The following is a 24,336-nucleotide window of genomic DNA, read 5'->3' as shown; positions in this document are numbered from 1 at the left end:
CCATATGAAAGACCAAGATGCTCACAAGACTTACCAGCTCTTTAAGAACATCAATCAACACCTCCACATTCCAGGTATGGGCTTGGCTTCCGTCACTCTTATCTTTGCCATCACTCCAAATCCCACTGCCAGGAGCCGAAATAGACTGCAAGTCAAATACACTGAATCAAACACTAGTAAAAAATAAAGCAGTCTCAACACCCACTGGCTACAGAACTCCCTGCACTAGAAAGGTACAAACAGAAGTTCAGACTAGTAATGACATCAGTTTAACACTCTGAGGATCTTTCATTCATGCAAGTGTTACAACATTTAGAGCAGAACAGTCAGAAACACAAGTATTGAATAATACAAGCAATTGCTAAATTCCTAGAGGCCAGCATTTTAACTCCTTCTGCTGAATTACAACCCCCAGGAGAACAGGCACTCACTTGTAATGAAATACCATCCGTCAATCCTGAATGAGTTCGAGCCATCATCCCCAAAACCCTGGCAACCTGGGCAGCCGTGACTTCCCGAACACCAAACTGCATGATTATGTTGCGACATTCTTCAACACTAAGATGCAACAAAACACAGAGATCTTAGAGGAAAGCAGGTTTCACTGCAGCACAACATAAGACTTCAGCCCAATTAGTCAAATGATCCAACACAACAAAATTCCAGGACAATCAAGGAGGAAAACATTCTAGACAATCTGTGCAATTATTTCAATGAAATGCACTGTGCCACGTTTCCAGTTCAAAGCCAGGTGTACCAAAGTGACAGGGATGTCACAGAGATGTTTCACAGACTATGCTCTGTCAAAGCAAAAGCACAGGGTAGGTTTAGCACTCTTCTTGCTTAAAAGCACTTCCACTACTGATCTGTGATACAGAGCTTCAGAGACTCGAGTTTTCTGCTATCTAAAAGCAAAACAAAGGCTTTGAGAATGCACATTTCAAAATGCTGACATGCACTCTTCAAAAGTAGGCTGTGAACATTTGCCCTTCAACCTGATACACACCATGGCATCCCTGAGCAGAGGGCACCAGCAAAAACAGACAAGAGAGAAAACAAAGAGCAGATGCCTGAGTTTCAACTTCAGAACTGAAGGCTTTTTTTGCAGGTTTTTTTTCCATTTTGTATATACTTCATAACTAGGCTAGGAAGATTTATATAGCATGAGTATATAAACTGTTTTATTAACAGGCATGTGTTAACAAAGGAAATAATTCAGTATCTTCCAACACATGGTGTTTTTTCTTCTTGGTTTAAACAGAAACTCATATTAATACCTTCAAGATTTCATCACCTTCCCAAAGTAATCAATAGTCTTTCTCTTAAAATACAGAATAATTTATTTCTACCTTATGTTTCTTACCAAAAAAAGTAGATTAGCTTCATTCTGAGGGCTAAGTTTTGCAAGAGTAAGTTCCTCCAATACTCTAGTGGGATTTAGCTGGAATTTATGTCTACCCAGACACTTTTATTTTCACTTATGAAAGGGTGATGGTCAAAATTCTTATGAAACCTTCACAAGCAATGTGAATCCTTTTACGTAGCACTTCTTACCATGACAAAATTCCACACAGTGTCTACAGGCATGTAATACACATTAGAAGGAAGCAAAATACAATCAGAATTCAAATAATACTTGGTAAGATTCTACTTATTTTAGTAGTTAAAGTGCTCTTAACCTTTTACCTCGAGAAACAAGAAAGAAAAGCACCACCACCCAAAGTGACATGCTTGAAAACTTCATTTTCCTACAAACCTTGCACAAAAGCCATAGCCAACTTCTTGCATGAAATCTGCCAGAGAACTCTCCATCATGGTTTTGGCTATCCCTCCAGAATCAGGCAGGATCCTGTCCATTAGAATGTCCCGTTTTTCAGGGTAGAGAAGTGGTGCAAGCACCACAGGGCAACGCTCCTGGGGAAAATCTAAAAAGCAAGAGTAACAAAGTGTCAAAACATCAGCCGCATGCCAAAGAGTATTCAAAATTATTCCACTGCTGTGCTAGAGTTAGCCTGCTGCTGCAGAAATCAAGAGGGCACGGAGGCAGCATCCCTCCATCCCATTTTCAGTTCTCTCCTGGCACTGGGATATTCCTAGAGAAGAAGAATGTAGACTAAACTAGGCTCATGCAGGTTCACAGCAGCTCTGTAGCTGCCCAAAAGGCCAGCAGCTGTGCTGGTGTAAGTTTAGAACTAGATTGTCACTAACAGCAGTTATCCAAAAAAAGCACAGGGCAGGAAACAATACAGCAGTCCAGCAAAAGCCACTCCTCCAACACAGGAAATATTAGGAAACAAAGGATCTGCTACCAAGTCTAAGAACTGTAGCAAAACTAAGCCAGGCACTTGAACATAGAAAGAGTAAATACTCATTTTTTTCCTTCCGGGCAGGCAAAGTTTAAGAGAGAGGAGTAATGAGAGGATCATATCTGTGGATCAGAGTTCTGCTCACAGTGGGGAGCAGGAAAGCCACCTTTGGGGGGGCCTTCCTGAGACAGCACCGTTGACATAGAACATCTCAATACCCTCCAGGGCTGTTCCAAGAAGAGTGCTCAACATCCCAAAGCAAAGTGTCAGGAATTACACAAGCTAATACACTGATCTTTATTAAAATACATATGAACTAAGAAGCTATATTTAAAAACTTAGAACAAATATTTTGCTCTTGTACAAATGGTAGCTTCCTCTAGGTCTGTGCAGAACGAAGGAGTGGGTTAAGTTCAATTATCATCTTGAGTCCAAACCCTCCCTAGTGTGACAGGTTTAGAGCAAACACTGGTTTTGGAAAGGAACAGACTACAATGGTAGCTTTCAGGAAATGAACCAGAGTTCAAGTCAGAAGTACCTCCCCTCACTGTTCTAGTGCTTCCTCATAGATCTGCATCTAATATAATAAGGCAATGCTTAAATGCACCTGTTTGAAATTTGTTCCTTACACTGTTAGAGGGTTTTCAACTACAGTGCACTGAGCTGCTTTAGTTAAATTCACAAATACCATGCCATACAAGCAAACACAGACTTGAATATCCCTTACTTAATGTTTATTCATCAAAACTTTTCAAGAACATCAGATCACGTTACTGCTCATTGAAAGCAAACAGAACAGTGGCACTTTTCTGTCAGTTTAGAACTATGAAAATTTATCAAGTTCTAAGTCAGCAAGCTCCCCATCACTTCAGCACTCTGCACTGACAGCAAGTCATGAAAATTCATCTCAAAGTCTGCATCTGCTCAGGCTTCCTGAACAGCACCACTTACCTCTACGTAATGTTTTGAGGAAAGCGTCAATCTGCTCCTGTCCTACCCCAAAGGCTCCCTTCTGCCCAAAGAGGAGATGGGAGAGGAGAAGGTGCAGGACCTCTATGGCAATATCTTGGAAGCCACCTTCTTGGTTTCCACTGACGTCTGCGTCAATGTAAGAGCGCAAAAGATCCGGGAGTTTCTGTTTGATAAACTGGGCAGCTTTTGGAAATAGAAGAGGTTAAAGTCAAAACCTGGGATTCTGTTTTAATATTAGATTCATTTAGCTAGGCACCATTCTCTTAATTTGAGTTTGTTTACCATAGGCCACAACAGTTCAGATTTAAACAGAAATCTCATACCTAAGAACTCAAATATTAACAGACAACTACAATTTAAGATATCACAATACACCAATTTGATTAATTATCAAGCAAGTCATTCATGAAAGTGCTTCAACTTCACACAAGATGACTGTCAACTACTGCCCCTCCCAATGGCACCACTAATTGCAAGGTCAGGTCAGGCAGGCACACATCTACCCATCCAGAAAGCACACTGCTGAAAAAGGCTGTCCCTGCCCGCAGCACTTCAGAAAACTTACCAAAACCTCGCAGATCTGAGCTGAAAGAGTTCAGTAAAGCCAGACCAAAAATCACCTACAAACAAAAACAAATATTATAGTAAGGGGATCTTAGCCTTTCTAATTTGCAAAGTAAAAAAAAAAAAAAAAAAAAAAAATTTTAAATAAAAATAAGTGTTCACCTACCTCTTGAACTTTACTTAATTTGATGACTTTACTCAATTGGGCAAATAAATGGGGTGAAGGCTTTAGACTCTGAAATAGGCAAGAAGAATAACATGAAAGTTGTTTTGGGATTAATCCTGTTTGCAATATGTCAGATTATCTAAAGTCTATTTGCAAGCTTGGAATATTAGTAACTATTCTGCTGCAGGTTAACACAAAGCTTCTATGGCTAAACAACTTTCCAATCACTTTTGGATACATTTTCTCTAAAAGCTTCTTCCATATATCCCACTATTTAACCACTATCATGGCTTTCATATTGAAAGAAACAGAAGCAGTGATGATTTATTTTGGTTCTGGTGCCATAAACAAGCCATGAAGTACCCACATTAGATGAAGGATTAAAATTAAGTATGCAGTCACTCTGAGTGATTGACTAACTCAGTTTAACAAAAAAAACCCCCACACCAACTAGGCAAGCTCAGGTTTTGAAAAATTTACTACAAGGGAAAACTAGTTGGTTTTCTAGAGACCAATTCAGTGCAGTTTCTGACACTGGGATCCCCTTCAAGAAGCATACAAACCTTCTGATAGTGCAAGGGATTGTCAATGGCGTACGACAGCGTCGAGATAAAGTTTGGTTTTGTAATCAGCGACGCACACTCCTGGATCAGAAATTGAGTCTGAAAAGAACAAGATAACTTGAAGGATTTGTAACAGGACAATAAAATTAAACTAATGTGCACTATGTACAGAAAAACTAAAAGATAAATACTTATGTAAGTGCACAAATTCTCTCTAACATCAAATAACTTCCTTTCATTCAAGCTTTCTTCAGGTTTGCTTTGCTTTTAAGACTGACAAAGTGATGAAACATTCTCCATCGTATATGCAACGTTTTGCTTTCTGTAAACATCCCCACACATTGCAATAGACAACCCAAGAGTATTTGATTCAGGGTCAGGAGCTAAAAAGTCTGCAGCAAAATTGCTTAAGGATGAAAACAGCCCTGCCAATAGACACAGTCAGCACCAGAAATATCAGTTAATGGATTTGGACAAACTCTTAAAATACACAGAAAGGCTTTCAAAGTAGAGCACTGCATCTAGTAAAAGTAGCATTTGTACTGATGCAACCTGTTTTTTTCCAGAGCAAGAGATTGTATGTCAGATATTATTTTGAGGATTGGCAAAAAGTGCTTGCAGTTGAAAGGCCATATAACCAGAAAATAAGTTTGTTTTAATCTACTGCTTCTAAGCTGCCTTTGTGCTTGACCTGGATGAAATCCCACAGTAGATTTTTAACAATCAAAATTAATAAACAGACATGTTGGTGTAAACTGTACCTGATGAAAATCTTTGCCACTACTTTTACCATCGCCACTGAAATCCACGTGCGAGAATAGACAGCGTAGTAAATGCCTGTCTGCCTCGGGACCGTGCCTATTCACAATCTGGGAAAAAAGTATCAAAAAAAGAGCAAACAGTCATTACACAGCAAGATCTGGGTCTAGCACCATGGATACAGCAGTACTGCTAGTAGTCAAATCATCCACAGTTTCAACAAAACTGCTATAAATGTTCCTTTTAATCAGTAACCTAGAAACCACATCTTTACCTCTATTTGCAAATAAGAAGTATAAACAAAGAATCTAGACACAAGTCACTGACACAGAAGCCATACATTTCAGGGGTGGTATTCTCACAAAACTAAGTAAAAAGGGGTTTTCAAGTTCCCCTCAGGATTCTGCCATCAAAGCAGCCCAGAATCCACACAGTCCATGGCCTCACTTTTCCCCATTTTCTCCCACAGCTCCAGTGCCTAACTCTGCAAGAACACAGCCTTGGGACAGCACCTGTGCAATGGGTGATCTGCATTTGCTGACTTACAACACCTATCACTTATAACTAAATCTTAATGTTACATTTTTGTTTGCATCCCCTAACATTTACCTTAAGTTTAACTCTTAGCTACAGACCAGTTCATCAGCTTGTTGTCTGAAATAGCTGCAGACTGTTTCAGAACTTGCTCCTTCCTTTACACCCCAACCAAGTGGACAGCGTTATTTGTTTTTGATAGAATCCAGTCAGAAATGTGAAGCCAATCAACAGCAGCCTGCCTCTTTGGCCAAACAGTAGCAGCTAATAACAAATTCAACCTTCATCTACTAGCAACATTTTCCCCACTGTTTTCCCTTTTCTAGCTGCAGGAGAGACACAAATGTGCCAGGAAAAACCTGCAGCTCTGCCTCTGGTCTGCCTGCCTACACCAAGCCCACTGCTTCACCAGCCATGAATGCCCTTGTTTGCCAGTAGCTTCTATGTGCAAAGAGACAAACAGGGTTGCTTTAGGCTCTGATGTTTGACTGTTTTCATCTCAATTTTTCTACTGTTATCTGACACTATGCTTCCCTTTTCCTCAGAGCCTGCTGACTCCAGTGACTGCCAAGTTTTGTTCTGCTGGAAAAAAAACCTTCCAAGTTGAATCTAGCTCAGCTTCTTGACCAGAGGCTGTAAAATACATGCCTGTGGTATGTCAGTCCAGAGTAAACAGCCCAGCTGTGGTGACAGCTGGGCCTCTGAAGGCAGCCATACCCCAGGATCAGGAAGATGCTCAGACTGGTGCAAAAGGCAGCAAACCTGAATTAACAGCAAATCCTACTACCTAGTCAGGCTTCAGAAAACAGGCAGTTTGTTCAGGCAATCACAATCAAATACAAAGATTTGGATGTGGTAACAAGACTGACATAAAGCTGGATCAATTTCCTAAGAAGCTGCCTGGTGCTGTGTGACCAAGGTGAATTCATCAAAGTAAGCAGATGCCAAAGAAAACTGTAATACTAAAGGCATCCACACAACTTGCTTGCATCAGAAGTAGATTGCTTCCTTGCACTGAGGCATCTTCCAAAGGACAATAATTTGAAAATTTAACATACAGAAGGAAAGGAAGACAAGGCTAAAAGTGCAGTGTATCATATTTCAATTCTAACTACATTCCCAAAAAAGCTCTTCCAGGAAATGGGTAATGAGAATTGCCAGTTTTCCTGAAGAAAGAGCTGAAAGAAACCTTTGTATTGGCAGCCTTGATACACATTTACATGACAGTGCATCCAGTCATAAAATCAGATCACAAATACTATATTTTTACTGCAGGGGTCACCAAGTACTGACAGGGGCTGCCCAGAAAGATTGTAGAGTCTCCATCCATGTTGGTACCCAAAAACTGCCCAGAGGTATTTCTGGGAAACCCACTCTGAGTGACTGACTGAGCAGGAGGTTGGACCACACGACCTCCACAGGTCCCTTCCAACCTCAACCAGTCTGTGATTTAGGATAAAGCCTGAGCCACATGTATTTGAATTTATCAGTTAATGTGTTTGGGCAAATACAGGATTAGACAAAAAAAGCTCAGTTTTTCTACATCCAAAAACTTCTGCTTTCCTAGATAAACCCATCCACAAAGCCCTTTCCCTCTCTCCAGTCAGGCTCTCCTTACCACTTAAGGAGACCACAAAAACTCACTTCAGAGGAAGTAATGATTTAGAATTTGTGTCTGACAAATGCATAAAATATTTCTGAGGTTTTTAAACATACATTCCATTTCTTTAAGCATTAGCTATATTAAATGACTACTGATAACATATTTAAACAGAAATTAATTCCTCAAGCCTTGCCACTGTTACACTCGAGTGACATATTTAAACAGAAGTGTCATTTTGGTCAGTTGAGACAAGAACAACTCAAGTATGAATTTCCACAACTCTACATGCTTAGATGGAAACTTTTTAATATTGAGTGAATCATGCCAAAAATTTACCCCAAGCAGTGAACCATGAGACAGAACTACAGCACATATATTCTCTTCAACTAAAGAAATATTGTACCAGCAACCACAAAAGTAAAGCAATTCCAGGTAAATAAAATTTAAAATAAAAAAAAGACAAGGGATTAAGATTTTAGGAATTTAGTCTCGAAATTCTAGGTCTGCTTTATAACCATATACAATTCAACCATTTCCACAGACCAGGTCCCAGGATCACCACAGTGAGGCTAAGAGGCCTGGCTGAAGGGTAAGGAACAATTCTGTTTTACAGAGCTGTGCTCCAAGTGAATGGCAGATCACATCATCTTCTCCCAAACCAAGTCATGCTTTAGTCACACCTTGCTGCAAAAACCATCTGTTGAAACCAACAGTGATCAAAAGGACAGCATGAGCCCCTGGAGTACTGAACTTGCAAAAACAGAGAAACTTACAAAAGTTACAAGAGACCCATTCCATCTTACACTTGAATAACCAATACTGCTGAAATCACTCTCCCCTCACCTCAAGATAACCAATGAATGCACTTTTAAAGACATCAAATGTTACAGAAACTCACTGCTTAACCCTCTGCCCTTCTAATCTGATTCAAATCGCTGCAGGATTGCACTGCTGGAGGAAAACCCTCAACACTGAGTGGCCCAGCTGTCTGCTGGGAACTGAACTAAACCAGTTTCTAAAACTAGCTCAGTAGCATTCACTTCCTCCTAAGCACTGCTCTGCAGATAATGCTTTTCAGTCGGCCCTGCAAGTCAGAGCTATTTTTACAAAGGTCAGTTAAAACAGAATTCTTGCCCTAATCACAGATATTTGGGTCTCAACATGCAGTTACTCTGCCTGCCTTCTGCAAACCCAGGGCCAAGACAGTCAGCTCAGCTTCACAACCAAGCCATGAGTCATTGAATGACAAGAGGAAAAAAAACTTCCATCAAGGGAGGAGAGAACATTCAGAGGTAAATTACAACATACTCAGGCTTTTAGTGCAACAACTCTGAGCACTGAATGTATACATCTTCCTCCCCTTCCCAATCAGTGTTCTATTGAATGGCTGAAAGTGGAAAGATTTGACCTGGAGAAGTTAGGAAAGCTTTTCATGTCAACCTTCAGAAGCAGCAGTTAATCTTGATATTCAGCTACAAAGTTAATACTGGTCTCAGCTCTGAGCTGTATTCCATGACTTGGCAGATGAACCAGCAGGAGTATCAGACACACCCTGCAGCTCCCAACACCACAGAAAACAGCAAACAGTAACATACACAAGAGCACGGCAGAGTACAAATACAAACCAGAAGAGAAACTCCAGTTCTCTTTACAAAGTTTATTTTGTAGCACACATCACTTTACTTACATGCTGTATTTCCTGCTGGCTGGCTCGGTAGTTTTTCTTGGTTAAATTGTCCACCAGGTAGCTGATTTGAGACAAGGCCAGCGAGAGCGAGTCAAGATTCATTGCTGGTTGGGGCGGAAGCAGGCGGCCGAGCCCGGCGCAAAATCACCATTATTCCCCTTTAGTCACCTCAGAGACAGGTCAATTTTTTTTCCCCCAGTGAGTCTTTATCTGTTTCTGTATTACTTGCTTCAGCTCTTCTTTCTCAGTTGTCTTTGTCTGTTCTGAAACATGGCACCTGGAAAACAGTATTAAATTAGATTTAAGTTCTGTAGCAACATCACATAACTATGTTCACAAGGAAAATGAAGCAGTATTAAGTTTTCACAACACAAGCTCTGTTGTTTTTACACTACCCAACCACTTTTGTTTCTGTATTTTGCAGTCTGAAAGAGCTAGCAAACAGCTCAATCAGAAGAATGATTTTCAGCACCATGAGAAAGAAGAAAATGAGATGAATAAAGAACTAGATACACAGCAACAATCAGAGGTCAGAATCATTCAAAGCATCCATCATAAACTAATATAAAAACCACACTTTTACCATCTCTGCTATATTTTGCCCCAGTATATCCACACAGTACTGCCTCAACCCTGGTATACCAAAAGAAGCAATTGTGAATGAGCAACGCACAAAGAACTGCAATAAACTAACCCTAACATTTGGCTTATACTGAAACAGCTTTTCCAGCAAGCTACAACAGCAGAGCTTGCCAGCTTAATAAATTTCTATGACAACACAAAACTTGGCACTTGACATCTCATCTGTTAAATTACAGATTGCCAGTGTGACAAAATTGCATCCCAAAGCAAGTCCCGCATATCCAACAGTACAGGGAGCTTCAAAAGAAGCCCCAAGCTGCTCTGAGCAGCAGCACTGTGCACTGCCAAAGGTAGAATCATGCTGGAGTCACTGCTTGGAAGCTCTACCTGATCAAAACACAAAGGTCACTGGGCTTCATGCCAAGTCTGAAGATCCCCTTTTCAGAAGAAAAACTATTGCTTTGTGGTCTTGGCTCTCCATGGCAAAAACCAGCAGCACACCATTGGTGCCTCATCACGGGAATGGATGGCTGGGGTGATGTGCTGGCCTGGCACGCAGAACTGAGGCAGCAGCCCAGGGAGCGTCCCTGCAGCAGCACAGCTCCCATGCTGGCCTCCCTCTGCCTGCACCCAGCAGCACACACAGCCCGGCCTCCCTCTGCCTGCACCCAGCAGCACACACAGCCCGGCCTCCCTCTGCCTGCACCCAGCAGCACACACAGCCGGGCCTCCCTCTGCCTGTACCCAGCACACACAGCCCAGCCTCCCTCTGCCTGCACCCAGCAGCACACACAGCCCAGCCTCCCTCTGCCTGCACCCAGCAGCACACACAGCCCAGCCTCCCTCTGCCTGCACCCAGCAGCACACACAGCCGGGCCTCCCTCTGCCTGTACCCAGCACACACAGCCCGGCCTCCCTCTGCCTGGACCCAGCAGCACACACAGCCCAGCCTCCCTCTGCCTGTACCCAGCACACACAGCCCAGCCTCCCTCTGCCTGTACCCAGCAGCACACACAGCCCAGCCTCCCTCTGCCTGCACCCAGCACACACAGCCCGGCCTCCCTCTGCCTGTACCCAGCACACACAGCCCGGCCTCCCTCTGCCTGTACCCAGCACACACAGCCCGGCCTCCCTCTGCCTGTACCCAGCAGCACACACAGCCCGGCCTCCCTCTGCCTGTACCCAGCAGCACACACAGCCCGGCCTCCCTCTGCTGCACCCAGCAGCACACACAGCCCGGCCTCCCTCTGCCTGCACCCAGCACACACAGCCCAGCCTCCCTCTGCTGCACCCAGCACAGCGCCCATGCCCAGCCTCCCTCTGCTGCACCCAGCAGGTGAACAAGCTGTGCTGGGTGCAAGCAGAACTCTCCTTCCCAACTCCCCTTATACAAAGGTTTTCACTTGCTTACACTTGGAACCATACCTTATACTTCAAAACGTCAAATCCTACCAGAGGAAATTAAGATTATTCTGCCATTAGAAAAAATTATTATATTACACAGATATATGGGTAAATTATTTGTAAGAAAAGTCAAATCAACTGACCTGCAGACTTTCAGTATGCCAAAAAAACCCCAGACTACTCAATGAAGGCATGCAGGATCCTTCTTAAGCAATAAAGCTTACATCTCACGAAGAACAAACTTTCAAGCAGTAATACTGAAAGTATTCTTCAATGACAAGGCAGCTGGTCTCTAAAAGAATTTCAGAGCATGTCTAAAACTGCAGTGAGAAGAATTACACAAAACTTCCATTTCTTTTTAGTACATCTGACAAGCTAGAATTCATTACCTTTATATATAAAGGTTTAAAAGGCCACTGACTGTGGAACATCTAGAAGGGAGGACTGGCACAGAAGTTTAAAAAGATTTCTCAGTAGTACAGGATCTGATTTTTTTTTAAATAACCTTTAAATTCCCCTTTTGGAATAACCTAGAAAATGTCACTGGGTTTGGCAAGTACATGCCTTCCAAGACAATCTTACTGGAAGGGTTTAACATACATGACCAATATAAAGCTTTTGAAAAGCATTTGTTAAGAATCAAGCACACAGACCTCAGCACAGTACTTGCATTTCCTAAAAGCAGCAGTCAGCAAGGGGAATTCAGCCCCATCAGAGCACCAGCTCACAACCAGCCTGGAGAACTCACAGGCTGTTTGAGCTGCCTACAGGGCACAACACAAAACTTCAACTTGGCCAATTTTTAAGGCAGTAACAGAATTTCAGAGTTTGCCTTTCAGGCCCCTAGGAAGAAAAACCACATTTCTCTGGGCATTTTTTATCATATCAATACAAACAGCACAGCAATCACACCTACTCCACCTAAACTCAGGGGTTTTAGTACTGCAATTCTCCAGCTGGGCTCAAGCCTCCCTGCTGCCACACCACACACTGACCATCCCACCCTCCTATTAGCATCTCTTGTCTTCCAAAAAAGCAGGGAATGCTTTGATTGCAAAGCAGCAAAACAAGCTTTGCCATCTTCCAACTGCAAAATCTGGCAGTGCCACTGGACAATCCAAGCTGGAGGGAAAATGGATTTTTTCTTTCAAGGAAGCCTCTCAAGGAAGAGCCTGAGCAAACACAGACATTCAAGGAACATAATAGCTGAGGAAACAGCTTCCTACTTATGTTCTAAACATATGGTTTGCACTGTGTGTATCCCAGCACACAGCAAACCTGACAGCTCCCCTGGACACAACATTAACAGCACTTTAGAGGTTCAAATGATGCAGCTAACTCAGGAGAGTACAGAGTAACCAAGGGAGCCTTGTCTGCAAAGCAGAACTGCACAGGTACCTCTTTGGTCACTCAGTGCAAGACTAAAATTCAATTACTACAGCACTGATTAAGGAAGCTATGAATGCTATGTGAAGCAGACTTTATTTTTAGATCCATATATCCTTAGTGGGAATGAATCTCCCTACACTGGCCTCGACAATTCAGGAAACTTTCAGTCCATGGGACAAACCTGCCAGGTTCACACAAGTCAGGCCTCAGCCACAGGGAGTTTATAAAAAAATTCAGATTACCTGGCAAAATTATCTACTTTCAGCCACAGATCCTATTATACAGTAATGGATTAATACACCCAGCATGGGACTCAGGAGCTCTTACAATATTACTATTTTATATTGTGCAACATAAAAAATATTTACCAAATTCTACAGCATCACACACCCTGAACACTTCCTAAGGGAAACAGCCCATCAGCAAAAAACATTGGCATATATTTCAGTAGGTCTTTTTTCAAGAGCAGAGTTCTGTTGGATTAAAACATAAATGCAATAAAATTTCAGGCAAGAATCCAAAGATCACAAAATAGAGTGGGCAATATGAAACCACCCATCAGGTGTGACCAAAGACACTCCCTAATAACCAGAAATCACTAGAGAGTAACAAAGCTTTGATGGTGAAGTTGACAAACCTGAAGTCTTCCACGAATTCAGAAACATCACTACAAAGAAAGTAATTTCAAAATTACTTTAAGCTAACTTTGGATCTTTTATTCAGCATTTTGCAGAAGTAAGTAACTACTGCCACTGGATTTCAGGAGTTGTATGATTTCAGGGCACATGTGCTGCATGTGGAGGATAAAACAGATCAAGTGACACAAGCAGCAATGGGTTTGCTGATTGGGTTCTAAACTCCTGTCACAAAACATCACATAAAACATGCTAATGGGAGCAGTGCTAAACCTGCACTCCAGAACAGTCCCTTACCCTCTTTTTAAACAAACCCATCACCAAATACAAAACATGGAAGGGCAGCACACCCCTCTGAAGGCTGACACTGGGAGCAATGCAAGGGAGAACGGTGGTTTTGAATCATTCTGTATTTTGCATTTCAGGATGTCTAACACTTTGAAATCTACCAAGGAAAAACCCAGAGTGAAATTCACATTAGGAGGAAAATAAGCTCCCGATTCATTTGACCACTTCAAATTCAGGTGTTTACAAACAGAAAAGACACCTGAACATTCCATACACTGGAAAGCTGCACCCAATTCCAGTAAACTGGAAGTCAAAAGATGATTAGACACAGTAACTTCAGTTTTCAGCACCTAAGTTGTTCCTACACACTCAGGTCATTGAAGCTGCAGTTTGGAATCTACCTCAAATACATGAGATATGCATCAAACATGACATGCTGCTTCAGGCATCTCCACATCTCAACCTGGACTGTTAAAAAAAACCCAAAACAACAAGAAACTCTCACTTCCCAGTTCTCCTTCTGACAAGAACTCCAGAATAAAGTTTCTGCTGAAGGGAAAAAAATGAGAGACTTGTTATTAAATGCTTCATGGTTTTTTACCACCCAAAATGTGTTTTAGAACAGCTAAATGCTATTTCAAAAGTAAAAAAAACCTGCAATATTAATACATTGGGGATGTTTATGGAACAAGAGAGAAGTCTTGTTCACTGGCTAAAACAGTGATGGCCTCAACCATGATTCTCAGTGATAACAATTCCCAACATGATTTAGTTATGTCCCATCACAGGGACACAAAATATTATTGTCCTCTATTGCTAAGTTATGTTCCCACAGTTTCTCTTCCACTTACTCAGCTGAATACCAAGAGTGGCCATTTCAGCATAAATCAAAAACCCAGGAACACTGTATAGGATAAAGAGGTAAGGCTTTTGTCCAAGGAGATATAGATAGGCAACAAAGTGGCTGAGTTTGGTTTGGAGATACCAGGCCAACAGCATCAACAGTTAAGAGTGAACTTATAAGCAAAAGGGCTGAAAGAATCAAAATAACAAAGGTGGAAAGGAGAGATCAGTCTACCACCAACTAAGTTTGTTTCCTGTTTGTAAGAGTCACCCCACTTGGACTCATCCTGCCCATAATTTTAGCCAATGCCAAAGTAGTTACCTTAGGAATCATTTGGGTACACTAAGAGTGACTTGTCAGAGTCACACCTGTTTTGTTACCTGCTTTAAAAAAGTTCCTGAGAGTAGTTGCCATGCTTCCTTGCAACAAGTGGGATTCAGAAATAATCTGAGTACGTGATATACCAACAGATTAGTGTTGTATTTTCAGTATTATCTCACTTCTGTCCTAAATACAGTCCAAACTGGTTGTGGTTTGTTGAAATTAAACTATGAGTACTCATTGGTCTTGCTGTATAAGGAGTAAATGGTACTAATCTAAGTCAGGAAACTATTGTAAAGAAGCTCTTATACTGATACAGCATCTGTCGAGACACCCAACTGTTGCTATTTCTAGTTGAGAATTACACAAGTCCATTTTACTGGGCAGCGTTTTCTTAACTGGAGGACAGCACTGAGAAGGATTTCTCTCCTGTGGTCTGCAAGAAGGTTATGTCACCGGATTATTTACTACAGCTCACTTTTTCCGTACTTTCTGCGGGCAAGTTACAACAACACCGATCTCCTACGGAGGCCGCCGAGCCCGGCCGGGGCAGGCCCGGCCCGGAGTGCTCAAAGCTCCACCTGTCACCGCCGGCGTTACACAAGCGCAGGGGGAGCGCTGAGCTCCAGAGCCGGCGGTTCCCCCGCACCTCGCGACGCCGCCGCAGCCGCTGCCGCCGCCACCGGACAGGGAACACCCGCGGCTCCGACCCGGACCCTGCCGAGTTCCCTCTGTGGCTCAGGGACGGTCGCAGGACGGAGGAGTGCGGGGGGAGAGGGCCGCGGGTCCCTCGGCCGCCTCTCGCACACCGCGGCGGGCGGCCCGGCCGGGCGGGTGCCTCAGCCGGCCCCGCTGCCCTCAGCGCAAGCCGGCCCGGTCCCGCTGCCTTCGGCCCCGTCCCCACAGATCTCCCCCCACCGCCCCGAAGCTCGCAGTGCCCCCACAGCCACCCAGAGCACCTCCCCGGGGCCGGGCGGGCGCCGCTCCCACCTCGGCGGTGTCGTGAGGGCCGGGCCGGGGCCGCTCGCGCGCTTCTCTCGCGCCGCCGCCGTTCCGATACAAAATGGCGGATGGGGTCGCGCGCTCGCGCCGCGGCCTTTCCCCTCCCCCGTCCTCTCGCGGGGGGGGCGCGGGGGGAGCGGAGGGGCGGAATGCGCGCGGAGCTGCCGCGCCCCCGCGGAGGGGCCTTCGACCAATCAGAGCGCGGGACCGCGTGAGCGCTGGCCAATCAGCGCCGTGCGACCTCGGGGGAGGGCACCCTGCCGCCCTCCGCGCGGAGCCTGAGCCGCGCGCCATTGGCCGGGAGGGGCCGAAAGCCTTCCTACTCTCTCAGCCAATCAGAGCTCCGAACTCCTCTCGGTCTGCGCGTGCGCGCTGCTGGCCAACCCGCGCTGCCGAGGCCGGCCAATGAGCGAGGGGCGTCGCGCGGGGGCGGGGCGGGAAGGGGAAGTGGCGGGCGGTGCCAAAGGGCGCGCGGAGTCACGCGGCGGGGGGGGGGGGATTACCCCTCCCTGAGTGGTGCGGCCCGCCCCGTTCCCCTCGCCTCGCTGTTTCCTCCCCCCGAAGGTTGGTACAAGCCCAGAAACGGTTTCCCCCCCGCGCAGTGCCGTGGTACAGGCCCATGAATTGGCTTCGCCTCCCCCGGGCTGCCTTGGTACGGCCCAGGCGCTGCCCCCCCAACCTGAGGGCTGCGGGTCCCTCAGAGCGCCTGGCCCGGCCCGGCACGCTCTGGGCGCGGGTTTTCCTTTCTAAGGAAATCCCCTCTCCATTTGCACCCTCGCGGATGGCCGGCCTCAGTCCCGGAGAGGAAACTCCCTTCAGTTCCTTCCCAGCCACACCACACCCGCCTGCCGGCCCCGGGGAGCGACACCGGGACCGGCGCCCACAGAGCCTCCCCCGGCATCCCCCGGCCCTGGGCGGGAAGATACCCCGGAGAATGAGGGCCTGAGGAAGGCAGTGGGATTTCCCAGCTCCACACCATCCATCCCAAAGCTCGGAGAGCTGGGCTGGCATTTCAGGATATGGCTTCATCCCAGTATCCCACCCAGGAGCATCTCCCGCAGAAATCACCTCGTGCTGGCCTGACACACGCATCACAATGTCACTTTTATTGAGTTGAGTTCCCTCCACTTTCTGCATGTACAAAATACATGTTAAAAGGCCAGTGTTTGTAAACAGGGGAGCAGTAAGGCAAACAGGAACGGCCACAGCACCTCCAGACTCGCTCAGCCCTCAGCCACAGGGGCACCAAGGGAGCCCAGGTGTTTCTCAGGTGACATGAGACACTGTGTCCTCGTCCACTTCGGCCAAGGGACCTCCTCATGCCTAGAACACCTTCAGGAAAGCCAGAGCCACCAGACCCACCAGGTACCAAACCTTTTCATCTTCCTGCTGGGTGGGTATACTGGAAGGCATTTTGGCATTGGCATCTGCTGAGCATCTCTGCTGGGCTCCACGGGAGGTGGCTCTGTGCTCCCCACATCCAGGACAATTGGCCATCTTCTTTATGCCAAAGGGTCCCCGAGCCCCAGCTCCTGCTCACGGGCAGGAGCCTGGCAAAGGGGCTCAGCACTCAGCCAGTGCCATACAAATGGGGGTTTGGTGGAGCCTGGGTTTGTCAAAAGATGAGGGCGCAGATGCTGGAGATCCCTTGGGAGAGGCAGGAGGGATGTGTGCCTTCACAGCATCTCTCAAACATTCCTGCTGTGCTTAGGGCTTTTCTTCCTCCTTCTCCACCTGGGTCTCCCTGTCCCAAGCAGCAATGGGGAGGTCCCCATTTACACTCGGTGTTAGTAAGGAAATAACAAATGTTTCCACATGGGAAGCACCCACGTGCTGTCACCCCTCCTGCAGCCACTGGTTGTAGCAGGACAGAGCCACGTTGAGAAGTGCAGGAGCACAAGCCATGGTTCTCCTTCCCACCACAACAGCCTGTGCTGCTTCCAGAAGATGCAGGAGGTGCAGGGCCAGGTTTTGCACAAATCCGGGCTGAACCCTCATCACAGATGCATCAACAGCTATCCCTGAATTCCTCCCTCCCCAAGGGTTTTAGAAGCCAAACAACATAAAAAGAAACTCAAAGACAGAACAAGAGAACATTGCTGTTGAGGTTTAACACCCCCAACCAAATCTGCAGCTGGGGGAACTGCTCAACCCAGAAAAAGCAGGAATGAAACTATCATCCAGACAGGCTACAGAGGGACAGCCCAGAGCAACACCAGCCATAGAGAGTGTAAACGACCAAGAGAACAATCTAAAACAAATTAATACTGATTGCTTTATCCCAAAAGCATCCTTTAAAACCTGGCCCAGTCCCACTTCCTGGACACCTGGAAGAACAGGATTGTAAATCTGGAGAAGAGCTTTGCTCTATTGTAGTGTCTTCAGTAGGTTGATGCAGTCATAGCAGCTTCTCTACTGAGAGAACAACCCCTGGCAAGGAAAACATTGCACTGGCATGTCCCTACCCCAGGGTCATTCTGATCCTCAAAAGAAAAAACCCAAACAGGCTGAAGGCAACCCTTTGTAACACAAAGTGCAGCCCAGGCAGAGGGAGATGTGAGAGTAGAGGCAGGAGACCAGCAGGAAACCAGAGTTCAAACCAAACATTGACACAGAACAGGACTGTGGGATGTCTCCCTGTCTGATAAACATGATTACTATTTCCCTTTATGCAGAACACTGCTTCTCTCTCCAAAGTTGGGAGAAGGAGTTTTAGCTGTGGAGAGGAGCTCCACCAGCACAAGGGTACAGGGATGAGAGCAGCATGGCTTTGCAAACCCCAACCACGACCCCTTAGTGATGTCTGAGGGAGGGATGTCTACTCCAGGGGCAGAAGGAGCTTGCCCTGGATGACAGGTCCCCTTGTAGTGTTGCTCTGGCTTCAGCAGGGAGCCAGGGCTGAGAGAAGCCTGACTGCCTGCAGCCTTAAGACAATGAGATACAAACCACCACAGGGCTTGTTCAGCCAAGCCCCGAGTCACAACGTTTCTCTTGGATCTTCCCAACACACCAACATGTTTTCTTCCCACTTCCCTTTGGTCCTAGGGGAAATCTCCATCCCCTCAGCAGCAACAGTGCAGTCCAGCCTGGAGGAGTCAGGCTGTAAGATCCACGAAAATGGCATTGGCAGTGGTCTGTCCAAAGATGAAGGCTCCAAGGGTGACCATGAACACCCCATAGCAGACCTGGGCCCACCAGCTATAGATGCAGGAAGACAGGGCATATTTAGAGGGGTCCTTCACCCCAAAATCCACAGGGGAATGGGGGAGAGAGGAGGCACATTTCAGTTACCTGATTGCCCTGGTTTCTTGGATCTCAGAGAGCTTGGCTTGAATCAGACAAAGTCCTGAAAGGCAGGGAAGGCAAATTAGAACGAGATGAGGACTGTCCACTGGGGACTGAACAGACACCCTATAAAACAGGGAGCTGCACTCCCTGTCACAGAGCTCCACATCCAGCCAAAACAGCTGGGCTGCTGACTGGCCTCTCACCACACTTTTGTCCTCCTCTAAAATTCTCCTGGTTCCTGTGTTTCCATCCTGCCCCTCCCTCTCTGAGACACAAGGCCGTGAGACCTTTGTCAGCCCCTGAGCACCCCAGATCCCTACCTGGGAAGACAAAGATGAAGCAGGCAGCCAAGCCCCCAATGACAGAGATGACTTTGCCAATGTCAGGGATGAAAAGAGCCAGGAGCAGTGTCAGGAGGAACCAGCTGATGGTCTGAAGCAGGCGCCTCCTGCGCTCCCGAACCACGTCCTCCTCCACCGTGACCCCGGTGTAGCGCAGCCAGAGACCCTCCAAGACAGCCCTGTGGGCACAGAGCCAGGACAGAGGGGGTTCCTCGTGCTGCTCCTCCTTCCCACACCAGCCCCATCTCTCCCAGCACTCACCTGCCACAGAAGTGCAGGATGGGGTAGGATGTCAGCACACAGAGGATGATGAAAGCCCGTGCGAGGGCAACAGGGATGTCATTGGAGGGGTAGGACATCAAGACATCCTGCTCCACACCAGCTCCAAAGGTTAGGAAGCCACAGATGCCTGTCAGGAAGGGAGCAGTCAGCAGGGGACAGGGACAAGTCTCCTGAACATCTCTTTGAAGGACCAAACTAGGATGGATATGGCACAGGGCACATTGCAGAGGTGTTCAATGGACTGTCCTCCCTTCTCCCTCTGACACTTGCTGACCAGAGGGTCCCTGTCCCCTGAAGCTCACAGCCACGCCAAGGACTGTGCTACACTCACACAGTATCCCCTCACTTACCAGTGCCTGTGTAGACAAACAGAGCAATCACCATGGCTGCTGTCACCACTGCCCCCCAGGTCTTCACCTGTGGCTGCTTCATGCTGTTAAAGACGGGCACGCTGCTCACGTGGCACTGCCAGGACACAGAGACAGTGGGGATATGTGATGGGCAGAACCATGGGGAATCCTACTCATGATATTCTGTGTTTGTTGGGATATGGTGATTCCCCAGGTTTGTCACTGGAGAAGAAAGAGGTGGGGGACAGGATGCCCTGTACATCCTAGCTGGGGTAAAATGGATCCATCTCCATCCAGAGGTGGTGAGATGTTAAAAAGACTTCAGTCTCCTTGCAAAGCTGGGCAGTGAGCACACGGGCAGGGTTTTAGTCTGCCGTCCAAGCAACCACAGGATGGAAGGGGAATGCCAAGCTCATGGCCTTACCTGGAACCCAAAGCAGATGGTGGGCATGGCATTGAAGACAGCTGTCCAGGTGGAGGGGCTGGAAGGAGAGAAACACCCATCAGTCAGACCAGAATCCCCTGTGATCCCATCCAGTGCACCAGGGGAGGATGAGCTGGGAGTGCTCAGTGTCTTTGTCTTACTGCATCCCCCCACCCAGGATGATGCCATTGCATGGAATGAGGTTTTCTTGGGACCTGGTACTCTGTGAAGACCAGGGCCTTTCACTGAGAGAGAAACAACCAAACCTGAGCACACAAAAGTGAAAGTATCAGTAAAAAATAAGGATCTAGTTGGGCAGTGCAAAAAAACTGGTTTAACCTTTGGTCTGCCATAAAATTCCTGCACTGGATCCAAAAATATACACTGTCAGGAAAGGAATAAGCCACAGTGGTTGTGCTGGTTAAGGAAATAACCAAAATTATCCAAATATAGACACAGCCCTTGTTGCTGGGTGAGCACAAGCATGGCACAGGGAATCCAGGGCCTGGATATGTCAGAGATAAAAACCAATCAGTGCTATCAAAATCTGTGTTGGAGCCATGGGGACCTTTAAGAAATCCTTTTCTCCTCTTCACCACCTGCTCCTCTGAAACACGCAGAGGTGCAGCCATTTGGGAGCTTCTGGCAGCAACATGCAGAGTCCCCAGGACCAGGGATGGGACTGATGAAAGATTCATCCCCTGCCTTTGCAGCCCTCACTCCCACATCCCTGCCTGGCTCTGCAGAGCTGTGGTGGCACTGACAGCATTGTGTCTCTTGCTCTCACCTGGTGGGGATCTCCACAGGCACCAGCTCCTTGTCAGGCCAGATATACTTGATGATAATGACTGCTGTGACATACCATGTGCCAATCACACTGAGGGAGCTGTGAAAGGGGACAGGAGGCTGTCAGTGCTCTGCCTCCCCACTTCATGGAGGGTCTCCTCCCAGCCTCTCCGTCCCCATCTTCTGGCACAGCCCAGGCTACCCCACTCCTGCCTATCAGACCCATTTTTTGTTTCCCTTCCCATGGGAATATACCAGGAAACGTCACCCGCTGTCCCCCAAGCAGATGCCAACACAATTCTGTTGCATTTGGGGGTTATCCCATCCTTCTCTGAGTGGCAAACCTGCCAGACTTGGGTTTTGGGCTGGAGAAAGAGGCAAGTGTTGAAGCACTGACACTTCTTGGTGCCCCTGCTGGTGCAGCTCCAGCAGCCAGGTCACACCAAGATTCTTGGTGGAGCAGGGCTGGCCTGCAGACCACCCAGCCTAGGGACACTTAGTGGCTCTCCTTTCTGCTGGATTGCCATCTACAAAGATAGGAGACAATGTAGTTGAAAGCAGCATTCCCTGCTTCCTCCAGCAGGCAGAAGGGAGGGACACAAGCCCTGAAGTATGACATGTGGCTGCACAGTGCTCAGCCACTCCTCTGCTTCCCAGATAGGGAAACTGAGGCATGGGAAGGCAGAGGATGAGTGGGCAGATAGGGCACTAGAACCACACCATTTCCAGTCCCTGTCCTCTGCAACTGTGCTTAGGTGGGTGCTGGCTGGTCCACCCCAACTCCCAGCCCCAGAGGGCTCTTCCCACCCACCTGGCATATTTTTGGAAGCCAATCTCTTTGGGGATGGAGAGGGGCAGGATGAGCAGGAAGGCGGTGATGCTGATGGTGAACTTGCGGTCTGTGTACCAGCGGCTGCTCCCAACTTCCTCAGGCTCCTTCACCAGAGCAGCAATGACTGTAGGGACAACCAAGATGGTCAGGGTGACCCTTCCAGCTGAAGGGACAGCAACTGGTTATTATTTGCTCCATGGGAGGCACTTACTCTTGTCCTGCTGGTCTCCAATGATGATGAGGAAGGCGATGCAGGTGCCAAAGGTGTAGACAGCAATGGCCACCTCACACAGCACACCAGGCACCTTCCCACAGACAGCCCACACAACCTCCTGGTAGGTGCGCTCGTTGCTGGCCTGCGAGCAGTATGCCAGGATGACCAAGCCTCCAATGATGAAGATCAGCATGCACTGGGATGGGAGAGAGACAGGGAGGGAACACTGAGCCAACAACATGGCGAGGTTCCCTCAGCCTCCCCAGGCTACCACTCCTGAAAACACTGAGAATCTTTGGTGCACCTCACCCAAAGAGCTTCTTCCTAGGAGTCTGGTCCTCCCCAAGCCCTTTCTGGGGCACCGCATGTCCCTCCATGCACCCTCCCATGGTGGGATGGGGGACTGTCCCTTCCCCACTCACCATCTGCAGGGTGATGCCTGCAGCCACGCCACCAGCCATGCTGAAGGCAGCAGGGAAGTTGAGCAGCCCGGCTCCGAGAGCAGCGTTGACCACAATGAAGACAGCTCCCAGAGCCGATGTGGCCCCCGGTCCATTTCCTTGGCTCTCTGAATTTTTGGGCACCGTCTCCACACTAGGGCTCTGCAGAAGCCTGGCCCGTTCGCCAGCATCGTCACTCCATTCCCAATCCTTGTAGTCACTGTTGATGCTCCCAGTGCCCTGAGCCATTGTCCCTTCGCAGGTGGCACACGCCACTGTCCACGTCCCACTAGTGCTCCTGCACCAGGCTCAGCCGGGCACCTCGAGGAGGGTCCTCAGCCAGCACTGGCTCCATCAGGCAGGAAGGGCAGCAAACAAACAGGCTGGAATGGAGCAACACGGGAGTCAGGCACTTCCCTACTCCTACAAGGGGATGAAGAATGACACTGTTAAGTGTTAGTTAAATTATATTAACAAGGGACAACCTGGGCATAAGGTGGGGGCACAGGGGAACTGAGTTCCCTGGGTCGTAGCTTGGAGGGTCACAGCACACACACACCAGCAGAGATATAGCAGGAGAACTCACCTCTTGTCCCTCAAATCCAAGGAGAGGACACAACTGCTCTTGGATAGGGGACTGAGCCCTGGCTGTGGGGCTGAGGAGCTGCAGCTTTACAGCAGGACTCGCCTTTCTGTGGACACAAGACCCAATGTCCTGGCTCACTTCCTGATTTCCAGCCCTAATTTCTGCAAGCTCTGCAAGACAGAGCTGAGCACGTGCTCCTGAGTAAAGAGCAAGGCTGGGCTCAACAGGAATGACCTGTGTGCAGCAGAAATACTGTGTCAACAGGAAAAGCAGGACTGGCCCCTTCCTGGGCATCCCCAGGGTGACAATCAGCAGGAGATGGATGATGTCTCAGAAGCTTTTGGATTTGAAGATATGGTGTTTCCAGCATCACAGCCCTTGGGGGGTGGAAAGTCCAAATCTCATCCCAGTGTCTCCAAGATGGAGGAGATCGACCCTCACAACCTGGCAGGATTTTGCAGGACTTTATATGAACATGAGAAATCTCTTTTCAAGGAAATCTGGAAATTCCTAGAGGACATCTACAGAGACTCTACCTGCCCAGCTCACTCCTTGCTTCTGGGCTATTTAAACTCTGTGCTTGAGCTATGAATCCTCTGTAAAGATTTCTGGGGCAGGGGAGGAAGGGCCGCCCTGTGCCGCGTGGGTAGGACCGTGGAGGGACAGGCCGGTGCGTCCGCGTGGGCTGAAGTTCCCACCCGGCCGAGGATGCTGCAGGGGGTCGCTGCTTCTCCCATGGCCTGGGGGAGGATGCTGAAGGGTGGCCTTCCCCTGCAGGCAAAGCCGCCATACTCAGGCAGCCAGAAACCCCGAGAGCAGGCGCTGCACCGAGGGTGACTCGACAGACCCGCGGCGCCCCCCGCCCGGAGCAGCAAGGCCCGGAGCCGGTGACACGGAGCCGCCCGCGCTCGCAGGGGATGCACAGGCTCCTGCCCTGGCCGGTCACTGAGCTCCCCGCGTGTCCCCCCGGTCCGTCCGTATCCCGGCCCCACTCACCAGGCGGGGAACGCGCCCTGCTCCGCTCCCTTCGGCCCCGGCCCTAGCCCCGGCTGAGCTCGGCGGCGGCGGCGGCGCGGCGGCGGCTCCGCCCTGCCCGCTGCACGCCGGGGGTTGTAGTCCAGCCCCAGAGGCGGGGTAACATCCTCAAGGAAAACATCCCCCTTCGGGTAGCCCT

At 48.0% G+C, this 24,336-nt stretch overlaps 2 protein-coding genes across 8 annotated transcripts in view; both read right to left on the bottom strand.

The window, feature by feature from the left end:
- Positions 1 to 15,717, bottom strand: part of CNOT1 (CCR4-NOT transcription complex subunit 1) — a 56,113-nt gene extending 40,396 nt beyond the window's left edge. For all 4 annotated transcript variants that reach the window (XM_063167911.1, XM_063167913.1, XM_063167912.1 and 1 more), the window contains exons 1-10: positions 15,608 to 15,717; positions 9,155 to 9,431; positions 5,333 to 5,440; positions 4,572 to 4,670; positions 4,009 to 4,077; positions 3,844 to 3,898; positions 3,258 to 3,461; positions 1,757 to 1,925; positions 432 to 558; positions 35 to 145 (exon numbers count right to left, since the gene is read on the bottom strand). In XM_063167911.1, the coding sequence (XP_063023981.1) occupies positions 35 to 145; positions 432 to 558; positions 1,757 to 1,925; positions 3,258 to 3,461; positions 3,844 to 3,898; positions 4,009 to 4,077; positions 4,572 to 4,670; positions 5,333 to 5,440; positions 9,155 to 9,256 (1,044 nt within the window). In that variant the 5' untranslated portion in view covers positions 9,257 to 9,431; positions 15,608 to 15,717. The remainder of the gene's footprint in view (positions 1 to 34; positions 146 to 431; positions 559 to 1,756; positions 1,926 to 3,257; positions 3,462 to 3,843; positions 3,899 to 4,008; positions 4,078 to 4,571; positions 4,671 to 5,332; positions 5,441 to 9,154; positions 9,432 to 15,607) is intronic.
- Positions 15,718 to 16,694: 977 nt separating this feature from the next.
- Positions 16,695 to 24,243, bottom strand: SLC38A7 (solute carrier family 38 member 7). 4 transcript variants are annotated; one of them, XM_063167907.1, is made up of 12 exons: positions 24,159 to 24,233; positions 23,163 to 23,268; positions 22,559 to 22,999; positions 22,134 to 22,332; positions 21,902 to 22,046; positions 21,092 to 21,190; positions 20,305 to 20,362; positions 19,881 to 19,995; positions 19,510 to 19,657; positions 19,228 to 19,427; positions 18,911 to 18,965; positions 16,695 to 18,817 (listed from the first exon to the last, which is right to left on the bottom strand). In XM_063167907.1, the coding sequence occupies exons 3-12, from the start codon at positions 22,823 to 22,825 to the stop codon at positions 18,715 to 18,717; spliced, it is 1,389 nt and encodes a 462-aa protein (XP_063023977.1). In that variant the 5' UTR covers positions 22,826 to 22,999; positions 23,163 to 23,268; positions 24,159 to 24,233; the 3' UTR covers positions 16,695 to 18,714. The 4 variants fall into 4 exon arrangements, with proteins under 4 accessions (XP_063023977.1, XP_063023979.1, XP_063023978.1 ...); XM_063167909.1 differs by having other exon boundaries at positions 22,559 to 22,959; XM_063167908.1 differs by lacking the exon at positions 23,163 to 23,268 and having other exon boundaries at positions 24,159 to 24,243.
- Between the last annotated feature and the right edge of the window lie 93 nt (positions 24,244 to 24,336).

Source organism: Melospiza melodia, chromosome 13 (assembly GCF_035770615.1).
Source record: "Melospiza melodia melodia isolate bMelMel2 chromosome 13, bMelMel2.pri, whole genome shotgun sequence".
Taxonomy (NCBI): Eukaryota; Metazoa; Chordata; class Aves; order Passeriformes; family Passerellidae; genus Melospiza; species Melospiza melodia.
This window is presented reverse-complemented; position numbering and strand designations above follow the sequence as displayed.